The sequence below is a fragment of the Suricata suricatta genome, chromosome 8 (assembly GCF_006229205.1).
Source record: "Suricata suricatta isolate VVHF042 chromosome 8, meerkat_22Aug2017_6uvM2_HiC, whole genome shotgun sequence".
In the NCBI taxonomy this organism is placed as follows: Eukaryota; Metazoa; Chordata; class Mammalia; order Carnivora; family Herpestidae; genus Suricata; species Suricata suricatta.
In genome coordinates this window covers 83,539,036-83,563,939 of record NC_043707.1, presented here as the reverse complement: position 1 = coordinate 83,563,939, position 24,904 = coordinate 83,539,036, and the positions used below count along the sequence as shown (strand labels likewise).

The 24,904-nt window shown below is 36.6% G+C and overlaps 1 protein-coding gene across 1 annotated transcript in view; it reads left to right on the top strand.

The window, feature by feature from the left end:
• Positions 1-24,176, top strand: part of LOC115297659 (citrate synthase-lysine N-methyltransferase CSKMT, mitochondrial-like) — a 51,949-nt gene extending 27,773 nt beyond the window's left edge. The window contains 2 exon segments of the mRNA XM_029945815.1: positions 23,546-24,052; positions 24,055-24,176. Of these exon segments, the coding sequence (XP_029801675.1) occupies positions 23,546-24,052; positions 24,055-24,176 (629 nt within the window).
• Positions 24,177-24,904: the final 728 nt, after the last annotated feature.

Here is a 24,904-nt window from a genome sequence, read left to right as displayed (position 1 = left end):
CTTTTACTGTGCAGAAAAATTTTAGTTTGGTGTAGTCCCACATACTTACTTTTGATTTTATTGCTGATACTTTGAGTATCCATAAAATCATGGACAAGGTAAACAAAAAGAAATCCCCCCACCATATTTTCTACTGAGAGTTCTTTGGTTTCAGGTCTTAAGTGTAAGTTCTTAATCAGTTTTTAATTTACAAGTGGTTTAAGATAGGGATCTTGTCATTCTTTCACATGTGAATATCCAGTTTCCCCAGCACCATTTATTGAAGAGACTATCTTTTATCCATGGAGTATTCTCGGCTCCTTTCTCAAATAGTAATTGACCATATATGCATGGGTTTTATTCTGGGCTCTTGATTCTGTTCCAACGGTTTATATATCTGTTTTTATGTCAGTACCATACTGTTCTCATTACTTTAGCTTTGTAGTAGAGTTTTAAATCAGGAAGTATAATGCGTCCACCTTTGTTCTTAGAATTGTTGTCTAGTTAGGGTCTTATGTGGTTTCATATGAATTTAGAATTTTTTCTATTTCTCTAAAACATGATTTAGAATTTGATAGCAATTGCACTCAATCTATAGATTGACTTGGGTAGTATGGATATTTTAACAATATTCATTCTTCTGACTCATGAACACAGTTAGCTTTCTCTTTACTTATATCTTCTTTAGTTTTTGTCACCAATCTTAGAGTTTTCATTGTACAAATCTTTCACTTTCTTGATTAAATTTATTCCTAAGTATTTTGTTGTTTTTGATCTTATTGCAAATGGGTTTATTTTCTCTATTTCTCCTTCAGATACCTCATTGTTAGTGTGTGGAAACATAACTGATTTTTTGTATTTTTTCTTTATATCCTGCAACTTTATAAAAGGTGCTTATTCTGTTTTTTGGTGGCATCGTTAGAGATTTTTACATATAAAATGTCATCTACCAAAAAAATGACTATTTTACTTTCTTTCTGATTTGGAAGACTGCCTTTTTCTTACCTGATTGTTCTTTCTAGGACTTCCAGTAATATGTTTAATAGGAACAGTGAGAGTGGGAACCCTTGTTGTGTTCCTAATATTTGAGGTAAAGTTTTCATTCTTTCACCGTGGAGTCTGATGTTAGCTGTGGGCTAGTCATGCACGAGTTTCATTATGTCGCAGAACTTTTATCATCAATGGATGGTAAACTTTGTCAAATATTTTTTTTCTGCATCTATTGAAGTGATCATGTGATTTATTTCTTTTATGCTATAAATGTGACGTATCACATTTATTGTTTTGCATTTGTTGACCTATTTTACAGCCTAAAGTTGGATCCCACTTGATTATGGTGTATGATTTCTCTAATGTGTTGTTGAATTCAGCTTCATCAAATTTGATAAGAATTTTTTCATCTATATTCATCAACTATATTGGCTTATAGTTCTCGCCTCTTGTATTGTCCTAATCTGGTGTTGGTATGAGGATAATGCTGGCCTCATAAGATGACTTTGGGATATTTCCTCCTTTTCAATTTTTTGAATGTGTTTGAGAAGTATTGGCATTAATCTTTAAATGTTTAGTAGAATTCACAAGTGAAACTATCTGGTCCTGGGATTTTTTTGTTGTTTTTGTTAGGAGGTTTTTGATTACAGATTCAATCTCCTTAATCATCATTGGTCTATGCATATTTTCAATTTCTTTCCATCTCAGGCTTGGTAGGTTGTATGTTTCTAGGAATTTTGGTGTCCAGTCTCATGATTCTTTGTATATCTGTGGTATTTGTTTTCATTTCTCCTTTTTTCATTTATAATTTTATTTATTAAAGTTCTCTCCCTTTTTCTTGTTTAAAAGTTTGTCTATTTTGTTTACCTCTTCAAAGAACCAATCCTTGGTTTTGTTCCTTTTCTATTGTTTTCCTATTCTCTATTACATTTATGCCTGCTGTATCTTTATTATTTCCTTTCTTATGCTATCTTTGGGCTTTACTTATATTCTTTCTATTCCTTAAGGTATAAAGCCAGGGAGTTTATTTGAGAGCGTTCGTTTTTCTTGATGCATTTGGCACTACAATCTTCCCTCTTAGGACTATTCTTGTTGCATTTCATAATTTTGGTGCATTGTGTTCCCATTTTTGTTTTTCTCAGACTTTTTACATTGTCCTTTTTTTTTAGTTTTCTTCTTTGATACCTTGGTTGTTCAGGTGTTTGTAAACTCTGATATTCTTTCCCTATGAAAAAGAGCAGTTAACTTCCCCTCCCCTTGAAAATGAGCCATGTTTGAGACAGCCCAGACGAAGAGAATGTGGTAGAAAGAACACTGTTGTTTATGACTATGTTAGCAAAGGGCATGCAGCTTTTCCTGGTAGATATTTGAATATTGACTCTGGGTGTTCCTTCAGTTCACCATGAAGTCCAATTATCATGTGACTGCCTTGTGGAAAGACTAGAAAGAGGGAGAGAGACCAACAGAAATGCCAGAGGACGCTTACCTGTTCCAGTTTCTGTTAACACCTTCCCAGCCCAGGTGCCAGACAGATACGCAAGTGATGAAGCTTCAAGATGTCCCCATGAGAGAACCCAAGTAAGACTTGCAAGGCCAGTTATTCACCAATCTTGAGCAAAATAAAACATGATTCATAGTATAAGCCACTATTCCATAGTGATTATCACACAGCATAACTACAATGGACACAAATCCTTTCTACATTCTAAATTAAAAGTTGATTATCTCTTTATGTAAAGGGATGAATACAAGAATCAAAACTCATATAAGACATTAGCCAAAAAGATTTTTCTTTTTTAAAAATATTAGAGATACTTTTAAATGTCTTTAAATTCTTCAAAGCAGTAATGACATATAATCCTCCTTGTTGCCTCAACTACTACTACCATGGAGATTTTTTTAATTTCAGAAGTGTGAATAGGGAGAGCACTCTCCTCAACCTATGCATATATACACACACACACTATAAAGCCCCCCTCCCAACCCACTCCTGCTTTCTGGTGGGCAAATAAGAAAAGGTTTTCTATTATTAAGATCTATGGGCACAGCTTGGTCAATTCTTTGTAGAGGTAAGGTATTCTGTTTTTACTTAACACTGAGCAATTAAGACAGGAATGGCACGAAGTCATAAATTTTATTTGGGGTCATAAGAAACTCATTACCTAGTCTCTAACAGAATTATTATATAGTATATAGTATGCATAATATTTCAAGATGGAAAGAGCTATCAGAGTGTTCTAGTATGGTGTGTGCTTTCATGTTCTTCATTGTTGTAATCTTGTGAAAATTATCTTTTTAGAATAAAATGGTTTATGATTTCAATGAAGCAGGAACACTACTGACAATTTATGGAGCCTGTTCTTTTCTCTGAGGGCAGAGGAACAGACACATGGCTAATGGCCAAGAGTCTTGGTGTGCAAGCTCAGGATTTCCCAAGAGGGCCCTGGCTCAATAAAAGTTTCTATTTTCTAATGGAAATGTATATAGATTTTTAGATGCTAGGATAAGCATTTGAAATTATTCATTATATTGATACTTTCTATAGCAATTTATAAAGCAGTTGGGCCTATTTATTCCTGGATAGTGGAGGCTGAACTATTGGCATATTTTCTTCCCAAATATTACTTTGCATATGTATTCTCAAAGCACTTTAGAGAGAGGCTGTTTTCATGAATCTATGCTTGATTGGTTGTTCCTTTAAACAATAGGAGTTGGAAAGTGAAGGATTTATTAAAGGATTGCTATCAGTTTTAAACTGTAATTTTTTTAAATTTTAGGTAAGCACATCTTTATGAATGAATTCAACAGTATAATTCTCTCCAGTATTTGGAGGCAGATACTAATCCTCTGAAGTCTTTACTGAGACTTGGTTTGTCACCTGTGGAAAACTAATTCTAAATAAGTAGCATTGCGGTTAGTCAGTCATTCTGGCCTCTACTGAATTGTGGTTGTTCAAGCTTCACTAGAACCTTCCCCGTCTTCTGGCACCTGAGAATTGTGTCTTACCTGTGACCAAAAACTGAAACTGAACCAATAGAATTGACATGCCCAGAATGGGAACATGAAAGTTGACAGTTGAGGGGGAGGACTCTCAGAGGAGGTCCAAGTTAATATGACAACTCCACTGAAGCAAATCATCACTAAAGAAAAGAGATTCTTGCCTATGCAAGCTATTTTCATTATTATGCAGAATTTCTAGAAGAGAATAATATTAAGTTTCTTTATAACATAGATAACCTTTTTTCCTCAGCATTTCTTCAAGTTAGCTAAGGAACCATTGTGAAGGTTCTGAAACTCCAGTGGTTTTATGTGCGTTCAGGAATCCTAGTGTCCAGGTATATGAAAGCCCCCATGGGAAAAAAATCAGTAACAGCATTCTATCCAAAATTTTGTCAGGTAGTAATATGTCTTCTGACAGAGATTCAAGACAACAACTAAATACCCACCCACATAGATGAAGATAAAAGGAGTATATCTTTTAATATTAAGTCTCTTTTCCCTCTTTAGGTACTGTATTTCCATTTTCTTAAAATGGAGTTTTCTATATCTTGCCCTCCTACTCTGCAGGTTCCTTATTCATGTGTTAAAGCCTCAGAGTTAGTATATTGTCAAATTAATTGTACCATGATCAAAAAATAATTGAATGGGGGTGAGGGGAATGGAGGAGGGCACTTGTGGGAATGAGCACTGGGTGTTATATGGAAACCAACTTGACAATAAACTATAAAAATAAGTAAATAAATGTTTGGTAGAATTCAAAAAAAGTAATTGAATTTAGGAGACAGTTATCTATTTGGGGGTAAAAAAGGCCTAAGCTTTCTTTAGAATACAGAAAAAATGAAATATCTTTGGTGTTTGTTCATCCTCTCTCATTCATTCATACATATACACATGTTCATATGTGTGAGTACATGTATTTATATGTATATATTTTTTTCTTAGAAATTTTGGTTCAGTGGTAGGCATTAAGTATAGTTTTGTTTCTTTTATATGTAAATATGTGAATACTGATTTGAATTCAGGGAAGTACAGTATCATGCTTCCATACTAAGGAGAAGGCAGTCATTAATACTCATAATAATGTAATACAGCAAGAAGAGGGAAATGAAGGCATATGCCATTAGAATTGAAGTTTTGGGGTAGCACCTGGATGGTGCAGTTAGTTGCACATCTGACTCTTGATTTTGGCTCAGGTCATGATTCCAGAGTCATGGGATTGATCCCCACATGGGGCTGCATGCTGTGTGGAGTCTGCTTGGGATTCTCTCTCTCTCTCTCTCTCTCTCTCTCTGTGTCTCTCCCCTCTCTCTCTCCCTCCCCTCCCTCCCTCTCTCCCTCTCTCCCTCTCCCTCCCCCTCCCTCCCCAATCCCCCTCTTTCTTCTTCCCTCCCTCACCCATTCCCTTCCCTTCTGCCCATCTTCGGAGCTCAGCTCATGTTCTTTCTCTGTCTCAAATAAAACAAAAACAAACAAACAAGACCTAAATAGAAGTTTGGGAAATAGAACCAAGTTCTTGAACTTCAGTTTGTATTTCATTAAGTGACTTTAATTTTCTTAAGATTAGATGATGGACCATAAAAATGGTCTATATGTCTCTACCTAGGTTCCTTTGTCTTTACGGTGACTGTGAAACTTCTCCAAAAGCATTTTGGTAGAATATTTCTTATGTCCAACAGATTCTTCAGCTGCTTTAAAAATTGTTTATTAATTTAATTTTGGTCTTAGTAAAGAAATATATTACACTAAAACTATGGTTACACTAAAAAATTATATATCGTGAAAATGTACAAATTAGTGAAAATTATGCAGAAATACAAAATGACGTGACATGAGTAGAGGCATCCTAATCTCTACCATTTTTATTTATTATTATGGATTGTTAGTAGCAAAAAGGAAACTTTTTGAGGAATTACAAATGTTTATATTCTTTTCCTAGTCTATAAATAATGACAAGTGTGGTTGAATTCCGTGTTCAAAAAGTTGGAGTACTTATGGGGCACCTCAGTTGCTCAGTTGGTTAAACATCTGACTCTTGATATCAGCCCTGGTCATGATCTGGTGGTTCTAAGATCCATTTCCATGTCGAGCACTGTCAGGGACTCCATGCTGGCCATGGAGCCTAAATTTCTCTCTCTCCCTTTTTCTCTGCCCCTCCCCTGCTAGCATGCTCACTCACGTGTGCACACTCTCTAAGTAAATCAACTTAACAAAACATGTTAGAGTACTTTCTATCTTTCATAAACATGTCTGTGCTAGAGTATGATATGTTTGTGATTTTTTTTTAAAGAACAAGCTTATTGAGGTAAGATGTTGTTTTTCTTATTCATCCTGAAGACCCCATAATATATAATAAAATATTTGTAGATAATATGTTCTTTACATATAAGTAAAAGAATAGCATGAATTTTCATATTTATTTTCAAATTGCTTAGAGCTCTTTTTCTTTCTGCTACTTAAGGTCAGCTTACTGGCCATCCCTTCCCAGTGGTAAGGCTTTTTTCACTCCAATTTAGGGTAAATTCTTACCCTCTGGTTCTGTCAGCCTGTAGGTAATGTTTTCATTACTCATCAATCATTTTCCTCTTGCTAGTTATACAGGTGTGGTATGTAACCTATAAGATCTGTACAAGAAAAATGCTCCTTATGTGTAAGGTGCCAGCCTGTTGGAACTATTACACTAGTGAATGATGACATTTGTAAATAGGAGGGCAAATAGAAAACCTCCAAACTACATTTGGAAGTAGTATATTATTTTAACTAAGTTCTTGTATGTAAACTTGGTACCTTGAAAACAAATAAGGAGTCAAAGCTTTCTAATATTCATTCTCCATGAATTGATATGAATAATTTCATTTTTAAGAAATATAGTACTATTTCAATGTTTCTCTTTTGGGTGTAAGTATAAATAAGAAAGAAATTAAATTGCATTGTATTTGGAAATCCTGTCTTTCAGGATAGGAACTATTGATATCCAGCACCATTATAACTTGTAATGAATAACAAAAGAATATTATGTTCCTGCCGGTTTATCTCAAAGGGAGGATGACCACACATACAGTTGAAGAGAAACCAAGGGTTTCTAAATAAAGGAGCAGGGGATTTGGCTCAAACAATTAAATGGATTTCTTTTCTGATGTAAAGGGACTTAAATAAATATTATTGGTCTTCTGCTCTTAATCATACTATTACATACTTTCAGAAATATCTTTAAAGATGCAAAGTTCCAAAAAAAAGATTCAAAGTTCAAACTGGTGATATACAACACTCAACATATTTAAAAGTTCAAAGTAGTGATAAAACATGCTGATGATATTAATAGATAATAGCAGAGGTTGTGTGGTAAACTGTACTTCCATGGGTAGATTTAGGACACTCTTTTATTAACCTATTTTTAACATATCCACCATTGTTGGACTTGGGATACGGACTCTTTCTTTGATTTAAATTCTTATTATGTAGTACATAAAATTATTTCTTTTCTCTCAACCCGATGGATGAACATATAATAAGCCAAAGAAATATACTGTATAGGAGCAATTAGATAAGTAATAATTGTCTCTGAGGGAAATTACAATAGTTTTATTATATACTTGATATATAATTTTCAGTAAGATTCATCAATATCATCTTTATGGTCTGTGGAATGTAAAAATGACTTGTTTGACAGTGATTGCTATTAATAATGATAATAATCTCCATTATTGAATGTGTCCTATATACTTGTCATTGAACTAGACATATTGTATACATTATTTGACTATGCCTCACTATATCATTATGAGATAATAACATGGCTATTTTACCAATATTATTTTACTGGGATTTTTACCAATTTATATACCTGATACATCTGACTTTAAATACCCTGTCTTTCTCACACTGTCAAACTGAAGAACTCTATAAATGTTTCCTAGTAGGTGGGTATTTTTTCTCTTCTCTTCATGTTTCACTGAGTGATTACTAGTACCTCAAAATACGGGGTGCCTGGGTAGCTCAATTGGTTAAGTTTCTAACTTTAGCTCAGGTCATCATCTCATATTTTGTGGATTCGAGGTTGACATTGGGCTCTGTGGTGACACCTGGGACCCTAGATCCTGCTTTATTGTGTCTCCTGCTCTCTCTGCCCTACCCTCCTCATCCTCTGTCTCTCTTTCTCAGAAATAAACAAACATTAAAATAAATACAAAGAACCTCCTTGTGTGTCATTGGAGACAATAAGGAAATATAGTAGAGCTATTGCTCCATATAGTCATTGCAAGAGGGTGGGAGTGGGTAACAGTAGAACCCCAAGGAACCCAATGGACAATGACAGCTGAAAGAAAGGAAGCTGGTTGAACATCTTGTTCTTCTACAATTGGTGGAGTTAGTCTAAGGCTGAGCAAGAGCTGCCTGAATGAGAAACTTAACAGCTCATGTTGTCCCTAAACTGTACTATGCAGTCAATTGAGCTGAAAAGTTGCACCTAAGACACTTAGGAACCTTTTGTTGTATAGTTGGGTATAGAATCAAAGTGAACTATAAAAAATTTTCATATATGTCTGATGTCTAGAGCTGTTGAAGCAAAAGTGCAAAATACAAAAAAAGTGTAATACTTATTTTTGAGAGAGCGTGAGAGCATAAGCAGGGTTGGCACAGAAAGGGAGACACTCTGAAGCAGGCTCCAGGCTCCAAGCTACCAGCACAAGCCCAACACAGGGTTCAAACCCGACTGTGAGATCATGACCTGAGCCAAAGTCAGTGCTTAACCAACTGAGCCATCTAGGCACCCTGAAATACTCAATTTTGGTGGAAAAAACATTTCAACAATATCTTGAAGCACATGCTGTTGAAATCTACTCTATAGCCCTTTGCCCACCTGAATTCCCCAATGCCTTGATAGTGTTCTACATTCTGAAAAATTCCTAATTCAGGGTCCTTTATCTCCTCAGCCAGAAGATATTAAGAAAGTTGCCCCCCCTACAAACTAGGTATAACCTGGAATATAAGAGAGTTTATATCCCCAGAAAGAACTGTCATCTAATGAATATAGTCAATGGACAAAATTCTTCAGCTTCTCTGTTGTAGCAAGCTGTCTTGTGTAGTCATTTTATTTTCAAGTTTTAAATGGTTTCTTAGATGGTCCTCTATGGGACTGAGCTGCAGTTACTCGTGGCACTAACTTCCTCATCAGTGAACACATTTCTTTGGTTTTTCTTGCTTTGCTGTCTTACTTTCCCACTTACTCTTATGTACCTTCTGGAATCCTGTCCCAAAAAACTACAAGCTTCAAGTTCTTGCCTTAGAATCCCCTTTTGTTGAACCCAATCTAAGATTGTTCTCTAAAGAATCCCCTTTAGAATGTAGGAAATTTCTCTAAAAAAAAAAAAGTGCTTTTCACATTATCACATTTAATGCTATGCATTGTTTAATTTTATTCTTTCCATAGACTACAAATTCTGCACCAATACATACTACATCTGTTTTCTTACCTTCTCTCTCCTCCTTTCTTCTCCTTTTCTCCTCCTATAGATATTTTCCTATTGCCCCTTGCATAGTACCTGACACATTCTAATGCTTAATAAATGCTTGATGATTGACTGAAGTTTCCAGCGGTTATGTGTGATTGGTGTTACTGAATTATTTCATTAAAAAGTTAAATACTTTACCCACTGTCACATCCAAAACTGACAAACTCTAATTCAGGTCTGTCTGCCTAAAATCCAAACCTTTTCCACTACATGTCATTCTCCAACAGTCTAGATAAGGAAGAAAATTGTCACGTTCTTAGTCTTTGCTTGAGATTCCAGTTGACTGGCTACCAAAGAAAAGAATGATCAAATTTGAAAACTTCACAGACCTTAAGTAAACCTCAGTAGTATTTCATATGTAAATAGAACCATCTTAGTCAGAAAACGCTTCTATGAAGTAACTTGTGTTCTGTCACCCATGTGTATGCCCTGAAAATTAGAGAAGAATGTCAGGTATAGAGTTTAGTATGGATGGTAATAGAACATAAACAACAACAAAAATGTGGATTCACATTTGAGCTATTTCTTTTTTTTCTTTTTTTTTTAAGTTTATTTTTTTAGGACGAGCACCAAGTGTTGCATGTAAGTGATGAATCATGGGAATCTACCTCCAAAACCAAGCACACACTGTATACATTGTATATTAGGCAACTTGACAATATGTTAAATTTTTTTTAAAGTTTGTTTATTTTTGAGAGAAAGTGTGAATGGCAGAGAGGCAGTGAGCAAAAGAGAGAGAATCTCAAGCAGACTCCACACTGTCAGTGCAGAGTGGGCTCGAATCCACCAGCTGTGAGATCATGATCTGAACTCAAGTTGGGACACTTAACTGAGTCACCCAAGGCTCTCCACATTTGAGCTATTTCCTGATCCTATTTCCTTCCCCTACAATTACTCTTTAGTATTTGGAATGCCGTACATTCAGTATTTTTGTAGGAGATGCAGAATAAATTAGATTTATATTCTGCTTCCATTTTACAAACCATGGCACGTTTATCAATCTAAATAGTGAAAGTACCATGGGACCATCTTTTTGGAAGCCAAATATTTGCTATGATAAAAAAAATATCAGGAGGATTTCAGGATATTTTTACTAAATATTTTTACTTGTATAATTTAATTACACATGCTTTAAAATATTTTATGTGCACAAATGTAAAATAGCTTGATCTTCTATTTGTGACTAGCTAGCCAGATACAAAGTTTTCTGGCAAGAATATATAAACTAACACATACTAAACAAATCTATTTAGTAATTTAAATATATATTTATAATATTTAATTATAGTTATGTAAAATGACATATAAAATATTGACTCAATTTTTTAAAAGTCATTTTTGTCAATCTCACTATATACTACTAAGTTTTTCAAGCCATCACATGCACCTTTAACATTAATGTCATTACTTGTAGTTGCATATATTGGATCATCCAACTTCATCTTTATTTGTGACTGAGGTAGTTGAGGTATAGATGTTTTGAACCAATGGGGACTTTTATCTCAAGGTACAGGATGTCATTTACATAGCATGAGGACAATTTCTTTTATTATTTTTTTAATTCTGAGAATGTGTAATTGTGATCTTTACTTCCTCTGTCCATTTCCAAACTGATCTTTGGTCTTTTTAAAGACATCTCACACAACTGTCCACTGACTTTTCTATAGATACAAAATTTCTGAGTTTCTTTTCCATTTTTTTCTTTTTATTGTATGAGATCCAAAAATAGCATTAATTGAGGTCATTTCTGGCTGTTGTGTCTTTCTCCAACAAAACATTGCTGTTCAGAATACGGTGTACTCTCTTTAAGGAGATTTTGAAAGCATAAATAGGCAAATCTGTTTTTTTATTTTAATTTTATTTCATTTAAACAATTATTTTAAGTTTATTTTTTATTTTGAGAGAAACAGTGGGTGGGGTAGAGAGAGAGGGAGACAGAGAATCCCAAGCAGGTTCTGCACTGCTAGAGCAGAGCCAGATGTGGTTCTTGAACCCACAAAACTGTGAGATCATGACCTGAGCCAAATCCAAGAGTCAGACACTTAACCCATCAAACCACCTAGGCACCTCAAATCTGCTTCTTATGAAGAAAAACATTGGTAAAAAATTCTCTTCATATTTGAGTATATTTACAAATTAGTTTCCTAACTAGAGTAATTTCTTGGCCCAATTTTCCTGCATTCATAGTGAATGAATCATTTGTTTGTTTGTTTTAGTTTATTGTCAAGTTGGTTTCCATATAACACCCAGTGCTCATCTCCACAAGTGCCCTCCTCCATATCCATCACCCCTTTCCTCCTTTCCCTCTCCCCCTTCAACCCTCAGTTTGTTCTCAGTATTCAAGAGTCTTTCATGATTTGCCTCCCTCCTTCTACCTCTTTCTGCTCCCTTCCCCTCCCCATGGTCCTCTGTTAGGCTTCTCCTGTTGACCTATGAGTGAAAACATATGGTATCTGTCCTTCTCCACCTGACTTACTTCGCTTAACATGATACTCTCGATTTCCATTCACATTGCTACAAATGGCCACATTTCATTCTTTCTCATTGCCATGTAGTATTCCATTGTATAGATAAACCACATCTTCTTGATCCATTCATCAATGGATGAATGTTGATGGGCATTTAGGCTATTTCCATGATTCGGTTATTGTTGATAGTGCTGCTATGTACATTGGAGTACATGTGCCCCTATGCATCAGCACTTCTGTATCTTTTGGGTAAATCCCTAGCAATGCTATTCCTGGGTCATAAGGGGGTTCTACTGATAGTTTTTTGAGGAACCTCCACACTGTTTTCCTGAGCAGCTGCACCAATTTACATTGCCACCAACAGTGTAGGAGGGTGCCCGTCTCTCCACACCCTCGCCAACATCTATAGTCCCTTGATTTGTTCATTTTAGCCACTCTGACTGGCGTGAGGTGGTATCTCAATGTGGTTTTGATTTGTGTTTCCCTGATGATGAGTGATGTGGAGCATCATTTCATGTGCCTGTAGGCCATCTGGATGTCCTCTTTGAAGAAGTATCTGTTTATATCTTCTGCCTATTTCTTCACTGGGTTATTTGCTTTTTGAGTGTGGAGTTTGGTGAGTTCTTTGTAGATTTTGGATACTAGCCCTTTATCTGATATGTCATTTGCAACTATCTTTTCCCATTCTGTTGGTTGCTTATTAGTTTTCTTGATTGATTCCTTTTCAGTGCAAAAGCTTTTTTATCTTGATGAGGTCCCAATAGTTGATTTTTGCTCTTGATTTCCCTTGCCTTTGGGGATGTGTCGAGTAGGAAATTGTTGTGGTTGAGGTCCAGGAGGCTGTTTCCTGCTTTCTTCTTGAGGGTTGCGATGGTTTCCTGTCTCACATTCAGGTCCTTCAGCCATTTTGAGTTTATTTTTGTGTATGGTGTAAGAAAGTGGTCTAGGTTCATTCTTCTGCATGTTGCTGTCCAGTTCTCCCAGCACCACCTGCTAAAGAGGCTGTCTTTTTCCATTGGATACTCTTTCCTGCTTTGTCAAAAATTACTTGGCCATACATTTGTGGGTCCAGTCCTGGGTTCTCTATTCTATTCCATTGGTCTATGTGTCTGTTTTTGTGCCAATACCATACTGTCTTGATGATGAAAGCTTTGTAGTAGAGGCTAAAGTCTGGGATTGTACTGCCTCTGGTTTTGGTTTTCTTTTTCAATAGTACTTTGTCTATTTAGGATCTTTTGTGGTTCCATAGGAATTTTAGGATAGTCTTTTCTAGCTTTGAGAAGAATGCTGGTGCTATTTTGATTGGAATTGCATTGAATGTGTAGATTGCTTTGGGTAATAATGAGATTTTAACAATGTTTATTCTTCCAATCCATTAGCAAGGAATGTTTTTCTATTTCTTTGTGTTGTCTTCAATTTCTTTCATGAGCTTTCTATAGTTTTCATTGTAGAGGTCTTTTACATTTTGGTTAGGTTTATTTCTAGGTATTTTATGGTATCAGTTTCTTGATTTCTCTTTCTATTGCTTCATTATTGATGTATAAAAATGCAACCAATTCCTAATCATTGGTTTTGTACCCTGTGACTTTGCTGAATTCATGGAATAGTTCTAGTAGACTTCTGGTGGAGTCTGCCTGGTTTTCCATGTAGAGTATCATGTCATCTGCAAAAAGTGAACGTTTGACTTCATCTTTGTGAATTCTGATGCTTTTTATTTCCTTTTGTTGTCTGAATGCTGATGGTAGGACTTCCAGCACTATGTTAAACAACAGTTGAGAGAGTGGACATCCCTATTGTTTTCTTGATCATAGGGGAAAAGCTCTCAGTTTTTCCCCATTGAGGATGATATTAGCTATGGGCTTTTCATAAACTGCTTTTACGATGGTTAAGTAAGTTCCTTCTATTCCAACTTTCTAGAGGGTTTTTATTAAGAAGTGATGCTGTATCTTGTCAAATGTTTTTTTCTGCATCTATGGACGAGATCATATGGTTTTTATCCATTTTTGTTGTTGTTATTAACATGATGGATCACACTGATGGATTTGTGAATATTGAACAAGCCCTGTAACCCACGAATGAAACCCACTTCATCATGATGGATAATTCTTTTTATATGCTCTTGTGTTCGATTTGCTAGTATCTTGTTGAGTATTTTTGCATCTGTATTCATCAAAGATATTGGCCTGTAGTTCTGTTTTTTTGTTGGGTCTCTGGTTCGGGAATCAAAGTGATGCTGACTTGGTAGAATGAGTCTGGAAGTTTTCCTTCTATTTCTATTTTTTAGAATAGCTTGAGAAGAATGGGTATTAACTCTGTTTAAAAAGGCTGGTAGAATTCCCCAGAGAAGCCATCTGGCTCCAGTCTCTTATTTGTTCCAAGGTTTTTGATAACAAATTCTATTGCTTCACTGGTTTTGGGTCTGTTCAGATTGTTTATCTATTTGAATTTTGGTAGTGCATGTGTGTTTGGAATTTGTCCATTTCTTCTAGGCTGTCCAGATTGTTGGCATATAATTTTTCATAGTATTCCCTCATAATTGCTTGTATTTCTGAGGGATTGGTTTTAATAAATCCATTTTCATTCATGATTTTATCTATTTAGGTGTTCTCTATTTTCTTTCTAAGGAGCCTGGCTAGAGATTTATCCATTTTATTTTTTTTTAAACCAACTCTTGGTTTCATTGATCTGTTCAAGTGGTTTTTTTAAATTTTATATTGTTTATTTCTTCCCTGATCTTTATTATTTCTCATCTTCTGCTGGGTTTGGGATGCTCTTGCTGCTCCCCTCCTAGTTTCTTTAGGTGCTCTGTTAGGTTTTGAATTTGTCCTTTCTCTAGTTTCTTGAAATAGGCCTGATTGCAATATACTTTCCTCTTAGGACTGCCTTTCCTGCATCCCAGAGAGTTTGGATTATTGTATTTTCATTTTCATTTGTGTTTTCATATATTTTTTAATTTCTTCTCTAATTGCTTGATTGGCCCAATCATTCCTTAATTGGATGGTCATTAACCTTCATATTTTTGAAGGTTTCCCAGAGTTTTTCCTGTGACTGATTTCAAGTTTCATAGCATTTTGATCTAAAAGTGTGCATGGTATGATCTCAATTCTTTTGCATTTATGGAGGACTACTTTATGACCCAGTACGTGCTCTGTCTTGGAGAATGTGCCAGGGGCACTTAGGAAGAAAGTGAATTCCCTAGCCTCAAGATGTAAGGTTCTAAATATATCTGTCAAATCCATCTGTTCCAATGTGTCATTCAGGTCTCTTGTTTCCTTAGTTATTTTCTGATCTTCTGATCTATCCATTTCTGTAAGTGGAATATTAAAATCCCCTGAAATTAGCACATTCTTATCAATAAGATTGTTTCTGTTTGTGATTGTTTTATGTATTTGGATGCTCCTGAATTTGACGCATAGATGTTTATAATTTTTAGTTCTTCCTCATGGAGAGACATTGTAATATGTAATGTCCTTCTTCATCTTTTGTTACTGCCTTTACTTTAAAGTCCAGTTTGTCCGATATAAGGATGGCTACTCCAGCTTTATTTTGACTTCCAGTCACATGATAAAAATGTCTCCATCTCCTTACTTTCCATCTGAAGGTGTCTTCAGGTCTAAAATGAGTCTCTTGTAATAGCAAATAGATGGATTTTGTTTTTTATCCATTCTGCTACCCTGTGTCTTTTGATTGGAGCATTTAGTCCATTTACATTCAGTGTTATTATTGAAAAATATAGGTTTAGGGGCGCCTGGGTGGCTCAGTCGGTTAAGCCTCTGTTTCGGCTCAGGTCAGATCTCACGTTCGTGGGTTCGAGCCCCGCGTCAGGCTCTGTGCTGACAGCTAGCTCAGAGCCTGGAGCCTGCTTCCAGTTCTGTGTCTCCTTCTCTCTCTGCCCCTCCCCCTCTATGCTTTGTCTCTCTCTGTATCGAGAATAAAATTTAAAAAAACATTAAAAAAAGAAAAATATGGGTTTAGAGTCATTGTGTTCTCTGTAGGCTTTATGCTTGTAGTGGTGTCTCTGGTACCTTGTATTTCTTGCAACATTTCCCTCACAGAGTCCCTCTTAGAATTTCTTGTATGGCTGTTTTGGTGGTGATGAATTCTTTCAATTTTTGTTTATTTTATCTCTTTATCTCTCCTTCTATTTTTAATGACAGGCTTGCTGGATAAAGGATTTTTGACTGCATATTTTTTCTGTTCATTACATGGATTATTTTCTGCCATTTCTTTCTGGCCTGCCAAGTTTCAGTAGATAGGTCTGTAATCACTCTTATAGGTCCCTTTATCTGTTAGGGCCCTTTTATCCCTAACTGCCTTCAGAATTCTCTCATTATCCTTATATTCTGCCAGTTTCACCATATGTTGTGCCAAAGGTTGATTCATGTTACATCTTGAGGGTAGTTCTCTGTGCCTGTTGGATTTAAATATCTATTTCCTTCCCTATGGAGAAGTTCTCAGCTATAATTTGATCAAGTACCCACTTCGAGACCTTTTTCTCTTTCTTCTTCTTCAGGAATTCCTATGATATGGATATTGTTCCATTTGATTGTATCACTCAGGTCTCAAATTCTCCTTTCTTGTTCCTATATCAATTTCTCTTTCCTTTTCTTAGCTTCCTATTTTTCTATAATTGTGTCTTCTAATTCACCTATTCTCCTCTCTGCCTCTTCACTTTGTGCAGTGGCAGCCTCCATTTTATTATGCATGTCATTTATAGCATTTAACTCATCACAGCTATTTTTAAGGTCCTTAGTCTTTGTATCAATAGCTTCTCTAATGTCTTCCATGCTTTTTTCAAGTGCAGTGAATAATTTATGGCAATTTTTCTAAATTCTTGCTCCTTTACATTGCTTATATCTGTTTTGAGCCATTCTGTAGCTATGACTTCTTCCTGGAATTTCTTTAGAGGAGAATTCTTCCATTTCATCATTTTGGCTAGCTTTCTGTCTCTTGTCAGTTTTAAAAGCTTTTTATGCACTCTACAGCTGTGAGTGTTGCTATGTTAAAGGAAGCTCATTGTCCATGGTGTGTTTGTTCAGGAAGTGTTCTTTTAATGGTGTCCCTTGGTCTCTCTTGTTTTGCCTTGGTTATTTTATTTCCCTACTCATACTGATATTTGGGACTCTCCACCATGTATTCTTTGGCTTGTTTCTTGAGGTAGCCCTGTAAAGGAAAACACAGTCAAACACACAGGTAAAAAAAAGTACACAAACACACAGACAAACAAGCCAACCAAAATGGGAAAGAAAAAAAAATAAAAGGAAAAATAAAAGAGGAGGGGGGAACAAAAACAACAATAGACAAAGAACAGTCTAAAAGCATAAAACCAGAAATCTCAGCTACAAATAAAGAGTAGAATGCAGGCACTGCTGTTGGAAGAGCACCCACAAAGAGAGAAGTGACTGGGGTGTGGAGGAAGTGAAATTGAACGTTGACCAGGCAGAGAGACTAAAAGGCTTAATTTAGATAGAGAAAGGAGAATATGGTAGGAAGTAAGGAGAAAAACAATGAAGATAATGTTTCCCAAAGAAACTATAGTCTGATTATTCTAGAGAGAGAGAGAAAGGAAAGTTGTATCAAGAGAATTGATTAAGTATGACTGTTTAGGCAAACAGATGTCCCAAGTGCCCAGTCTAGAGGAGGGGATAGATAAGAATGAGATAAAGGAAAATATATCTGAATAGCAAGAGTTGCTCTAATCATGGCAATGCATCAGTGTTGGTCTTTCCTGGGCTATGGGGGACGGGGGGAAGGCATCTATCCAGCACAGATGGGTGTTGTTTGGTGTAGGTAGATCTTGCATATACTGCAGGCTCCACGGCCTGCTACCTGAGGCCTTGCCTTGGTGTGGTTGTGGGGAGAAGAATGGTGGCACCCCAATCCCTTCTTGAACCAAGCATTGCAACCCACTCTTTTGGGTCCAATCTCCCTGTGCCATGGGTGGATCAAGTTGTATTTACAAGCCCCGCCTCAGTTCCAGATCGTAGTCCACACAGTTTAATGATACAGCCTGAAATGTACTCCCACAGGCTATGTGGCTTCTTAGCTGGGGATGGAGTAGGGGAGTAGGGGAGCAGTTTATCCTGGTGCCGCCTGGGATTGAGTTACCTAGCCCAAGGAAGGTGCTCAAGCTAGAGAGAAAGGATCTCTCTTCCCTCACCCTGTTGTTACAAATGGGATGATAGGATCCCTCTCCGTCCTGTGCCAAGGTTTTTCTCTTCTCTAGTGACAGCTCTATGAGCATTTTCCACCTCTTTCTCTTCCTTTCATCTTTCCATGACTCTGTGCGCTCTCCACAGAGGAGGGCTCCCTCTCCTCCAGGCCTCTAGGTCCCAGCCATTTTTATCTTCCCCAGTTGCACTCATTCATGCACCTATGAAGCTGTCTTCTTAGTGGACTCTGTGTCTTTTCCTTCCAGACTCTTGTGAATCAGAGAATTGTGGCTTTAGTCCTTCTTAGTTTGATAGATGGGGGGGGGGGGGGTTGTATGTGCAAAAATTACAGAGCTCCCTACTTCTCCACCATCTTGCCCCATCCCCTCTTTGTTTTTTCTAACAAAAAAATTCAAGTGCTAGCATTATTTTCAAATATAGGAATTCTCATACTCTTTATTTTTAAAGATGATATCAACAGATAATTTGGCTTTAACTACATATGTGTGGTGTGCATATATATGTATATATGTGTAAATATATGTACATGTGTATATATATAGGTAGGAGCAATCTGTTGGAATAATTTTTAATTGATTAATTTCTTTTTTAATTTACAATCAAGTTAGCATATAGTGCAACAGTGATTTCAGGAGTGATTCTAGTGATTCATCTTCTATTTTTAATACCCAGTGCTAGTCCCAAGTGTCTTAATGCCCCTTGCCCATTTATTCCATCCTCCTTCCCATAAACCGCCCCCAGCAACTCTGTTTGTTCTCTATATTTAAGTCTCATGTTTTGTTCTCCTTCCTGTTTTTATATTATTTTTGTTTCCCTTCCCTTATGTTCATCTGTTTTGCATCTTAAAGTTCTCCTATGAGTGAAGTCATATGATGTTTGTCTTTCTCTGATTGGCTAATTTTGCTTAGCATCATATACTCTAGTTCATCCATGTAGTTGCTAATGGCAAGATTTCATTCTTTTTGATTGCCAAGTAATACTTAATTGTATGTATGTAAGCATATATGTATGTATACACACACACACACACAAACACACACACACACACATACATATCTCACATCTTCTTTATCCATTCATCCATTGATGGACATTTGGGTGCTTTCCATACTTTGACTATTGTCGCTAGTGCTGCTATAAATATTGGGGTGCATGTGCTCTTTGAAACAGCATACCTGTATCCCTTGGGCATATACCTAATAGTGCAATTGCTGGGTCATAGTGTAGTTATATTTTTAACTTTTGGAGGAAACTCCATATTGTTTTCCAGAGTGGCTGCACCAGGTTGAATTTCCACCAGCAGTGCAAAAGAGATCCTTTTTCTCTGCATCCTCACCAACATCTGTTGTTGCCTGAGTTGTTGTTAGACATCTTGACTGGTGTAAGGTGGTATCTCATTGTGGTTTTGATTTGTATTTCCTGTATAATGAGTGATGTTGAGTATTTTTTAACACATCAGTCATCTAGATGTCTTTTTTGGAGAAGTCTTTATTCATGTCTTTTGCCCATTTCTTCACTGGATTCTTTCTTTTTTGGGTGTTGAGTTTGGTAAGTTCTTTATAGATTTTGGATACTAACCCTTATTCTGATATGCCATTTGCAAAAATCTTCTCCCATTCCGTCAGTTGCCTTTTAGTTTTTCTGATTATTTCTTTCACTGTGTAGAAGCTCTTTATTATGATGAAGTCCCAATAGTTCATTTTTGCTTTTGTTTTCCTTGCCTCTGGAAACATGTTGAGTAAAAGGTTGCTGCAGCCAAGGTCAAAGAGATTTTTGCCTAATTTCTCCTTGAGAATTTTGAAGGCTTCCTGCCTTACATTTAGGTCTTTCATCCATTTTGAATTTATTTTTGTGTATGTCATAAGAAAGTGGTCTAGGTTAATTTCTCTGCATGTTGCTGTCTAGTTTTCCCACTTGTCGAAGACACTGTCTTTATTCCATTGGATATTCTTTAACTGTTTTGTCAGATTAGATGCCCATACATTTGTGGGTTCATCTCTGGGTTCTCTATTCTGTACCATTGATCTGAATGTCTGTTTTTGTGCCATGTTTGTTATAAACTTCTGCAAGATCCTTAGCTTGGGAATAAAATAGTCTATGAAACTAGATTATAATAGGCTAATAGTGTTTTCTTTATAGTAGAACTAGCTCTAGGTATGGTATGTAAATTATGTAATACATTCCATGTTTTTACCAGATGTCAGCTTAACTGGTAGAGAATAAAATTCTATTCCTCTAACTTAGCTGAATCTACTATGTTTTTTGAATTATTCAATTGTCCTTTTGGAGATAAGGCTTGATCACTTTTGTATTTTAATTATGGCAATGCTCTCTGGGCTATAGTTGTTGCCAAGGAAGAAGAGTAACTAAACGGTGCCCATTAAAAACATGTGCCATTGAGGGTCTTCATTTGTAGTATTTAGAAGTAATAAGGTCAATTACAGTGACACTGATAACATGGATGTATGCTTATCCTATATGTGAGTAGCTCTTTTGTTAATGTCATAAATAATTGTGTACACATATAAAAAATTCTAATTCCTTTTATATACTATAAAGATTAACTTACCAGCAATTATTTGTTTTTCCTTTTTAACTTTTTAGTTTAGTTTTGTTTTAATGAACCACTTTGTCCCTTGCTTGCTCCCTCCAAAAATAAATGAATATACATAATAGCCATATGGGTCAAATTTTTACAATTCTTGACCCTGAAGCAAAATAAATTTCCAGACAGTATCACAGACAGCAAAGCCATTTTATGCCATTTTATTTCCTCCTGTTTTTCTGCTATCCCCCATTTAGATAAAAAAGAACTGATAAGAATGGTGTCATTCCATGAAAAACCTATTGGGTAATGTTTTTTTATTAGCTATGCTTCACTTATTTGGATTCACTCAATAAAAAATTAGGACAAAATCTAATCAAAAGAATATTAAAAGGAAATTGTCACTCTCTTTCCTATAAAATGTAAAACAATTGCTGGTGTGAGTTCTGCAATGATTTACTGTATATATCAGTGAATGGGCACACTGAAAAGCAGCTATTTGATAGGTAGGAGTGATAAATATTCATAAACATAGTTAACACTAAAACATTTTTCTTCTCTACTACTTATTCTACTTTACTTATTTCTACTTGCTGAAGTGGTAGACATATTAAAATATTAATTTTCCGCTTTACTGGAATGATTTCAGAGTCAAGTGCCATTAAAATTTGAATGTAAATATGAAAAAGGAGAATATGGCTCATTCTAATCCTCTTCATTGGTTTTTTAAACTATTTACTTGTTTGGTTTTTTTTTTACAAAAAGCTACTATTTCAAAAATTTTAATTGCTTTGAGAGACTTATGCAGAGTCCAGAAAAGGTATCACAGTTTTTTGAAATATTGTCTGTCATTCAGAAAGCATGTGGATAGTCCCTTACCAACTAAATTTAAGCTTGTAAAACAAACAGCAGTTTTTTAGAGGCAGGGAATCATGGGATGGTCAATGCCGCATTTCACTTTTTTACTCTTCTTCTTCTTTTTTAATCTATGGCATATTTCAATTAGAAGGATAGGCTGAAAAGTGCCAGGCAGGGCAAATCTACACGTGTGAAGCCATTGTGCACCCTTGGCAGGCCTAGAGCACTGATGGAAAGTAGAGTGAAGAGCTCCGAGGAAGAGGTTTGCCTTTGATACTAGCCAAGAAGGACTATATATAAACTGCAGATTTTGAATTTAACCTAATATGAATATGTCATGATTTCCATCTGTTTTTTTTTTTTTCCCTTGTGATTTTTTTCTCACTGCTAAATCTAACTTAGTTGGCTTGCTGGTTCTAATATTACACTGAATCTATTACCAACTCTCATACTCTACCCCTCCACACAAAGGCACTTATGGGAGGTAAATGACTATACTAACACTATTTTAAGAAATGTTGTTTGAAAACATCTGCACCCTTTCCCAGTATTCATTAGGTTACCAGTTTCAAGAGCCATTCCCTCTGTGGTCATGCCACATTAGGACTCTAATATACCATAAAGTATTTAGCTACTGACCACAAACTTGCTTGGAAGGCTTCTGATCTATTGGAAACAGCCATGTTCTGAAATCAGCCTGACTCTGAAGAAAACAAATGTTGACAGGGATGTTGCCACCCAATATAACCACTCTCAGTTCTTTTGTTGCCCACTGTGTATCTCAATATGGCCCATGTTCCATTGATAACAAATACCTAAAACCTGTTGATCCAATTCTAAGTGTTTTGCATACATTGACTAATTTAATATTTACAACCACCTTGTAAGTCATCACCTCTATTTAACAGAGAGAGTAATTTTCCCAAGATCATATGGCTAATAAGAAACCAAGAGGAAATTCAAACCCAAGCAGCCTGACGGCAAGACTCCTGCATTTAACCATTAACTATGGAATGAAGAGAAGTTACTTCATATAATTTGTCTTTATGATAACCTAGACATTTACCTGAGACTTTTCTGCCTTTGATTACCACATTATCTAAATTTAAACTCTGGTCATTTCAGAGGGACAAAAAACAAGGTAAAATAAGTGAAGATTAGTTGGGAAAACATAAGTAGTGAAGGAATGTCATTATGACTATGTAAGATATTCAAAGTATTTGCCCTTTTGGAGGTAATAGCAGTTCTCTGATCTGAACACAGATTTTATTTTAATTAATTAGCCTTTTTTTGAATATTTCATTTTACTGTTTGACATCCCTATGACTCATATTAGATGTCTATAGCATCAAATTTATGCAATTCTTTATTTACATTGGTTCTTTTACATGTTATAATGCTTGAAATTTCTCTACAATAGATTACCATATAATATAGTAATTATTAAAGTCAATGTTTAGAGTAAAACATATCTCACACCATATAAATAAGCTTTAAAGAAATTTTTAAAAAATTAGTCTAGGAAGCAATTAATGTTGTTTACTACATGTCATATGATACTGATTTTCATCTATAATCTTAATTGCAATGTAAACCAAACTGATGTCTTTGATCTAGCTCTAACTAGTTCAGTATAATTTATTCTAGTTTTAATTAGGTCAATATAGATCTTTTAATATTGGGATTATAGCTAATGCTACATTCACATTATAGGCATGCTTACCTCCAGCTATATCAAATTATTTGTACCGTTTTAACATTTTCTATAGTATTATCCTTCTTCTTACATATTATTTTCTCCTCCTGAAATTCTCTTCATTCACTTATTATGCAGCAAGTTCTTACATGTTCTTTAAAACTTAAAGTATAAATTTACAATGAGTTCTTCATCCTGCTGTCCAAACTATATTACCTTCCTTTATGGTCTTAATGTACTTTATGCTAGCTCCCTGGACAGCGGAAGAGTAGCAATCTGATGAAACTTGGGCACTGTGGGTGACACATGTACCCCACTCGTGTCCACAGGCTCTCTGGCTGGTAGCTGCCTGGCTGACCGTCGCCTCTGGAATAAGCTCCATGGTGGTCCCCAAAGCGGCAGTGACCCCACGTTCGACTGGTTCTTTGGGTATGAGGAAGCGCAGGGGTTCTTCCTGCCCCTGCTTCAGGAGGCCCCGGCCGCCTGTCCACTCCGGGTGTTGGACGTGGGCTGTGGGACCTTCAGCCTGTGTACAGGCCTCTACACCAAGTGTCCACATCCCGTGGATGTGCTGGGGGTGGACTTCTCTCCTGTGGCGGTGGCCCACATGAACAGCCTCCTGGAAGGTGGCCAAGGCCAAACATGCCTGTATCCTGGGCACCCTGCCTCTCGACTGCAGTTCATACAGGCTGATGCCCAGAACCTGGGGTCAGTGGCTTCTTCCGGATTTTTCCAGCTAGTGCTGGATAAGGGCACCTGGGATGCCGTGGCCCGAGGTGGTCTGCCTGGGGCTTACCGGCTTCTGTCAGAATGCCTAAGGGTCCTAAGCCCCCAGGGCACCCTGATGTCCGGCTGCCCTGCTTGGAGCAAGGGTCCCATGGCTGGACTGTGACGGTGCAGGAGCTAGGCCCTTTCAGGGGCATCCCGTACTTTGCTTACTTGGTTCAAGGCTCTCATTAAAGACTTTAGTTCTAACTCCAGTTTTTCCATTGGGTGAGGAGAGAGGTCAATAGAATTTTTTTCATCTTTGTATGACAGCTGAGAAGCGAGGATCTAAAGCCTGGCCTCCACATTTACTAGCCGTGTGCACATATTTTTTTTTTAATGTTTCTGCGCCCCAGCTTACACCTTGGCAAGGTAGGAATAATAGGTGGAGTTGGGATTACATATAATGTTAGGTGAGACATTCAGTACTTAGCAATGCCAGGCACAAGATGTGTACTAAATAGAAAAGGCACAACGGATCATTCTCTAACCCCAGCTAACTGGAATTCTTCAGGGCATGGATAGAGGAGTTTGTGTTTGTTTTTGTTGTTTTTGTTAAAGAGGAGTTCTTAATCCATACCTCAGCATTGACTGGAGTGAGCCCGTGGCCTAACCTCCAGGCCTCACTGTCCTCAACCTGTGAAAGGGGAAGACTGACAGGACAGTAGGAGGGCCTCCTAACAAACTTCACTGAAATGTTAAGGGAGAACAGACACCTTCAAAGCTCCTGGGAAGCAGATGTGAATATTCCACAAAGCAGCTTCCACAGACATGGGAGCCTGTTGCTGGGTTCCAGAGAAGACCGGGAACGGAGGCTTCCTGATACTCTGTGTCCTCGGGAATCCAGGAGACCTCTTGTTCTACCGGTTCCTGCCCCCAGCTGAGCTCTGGGTTAAAGGTCCTCAAGGGAGATCGGGGGTCCA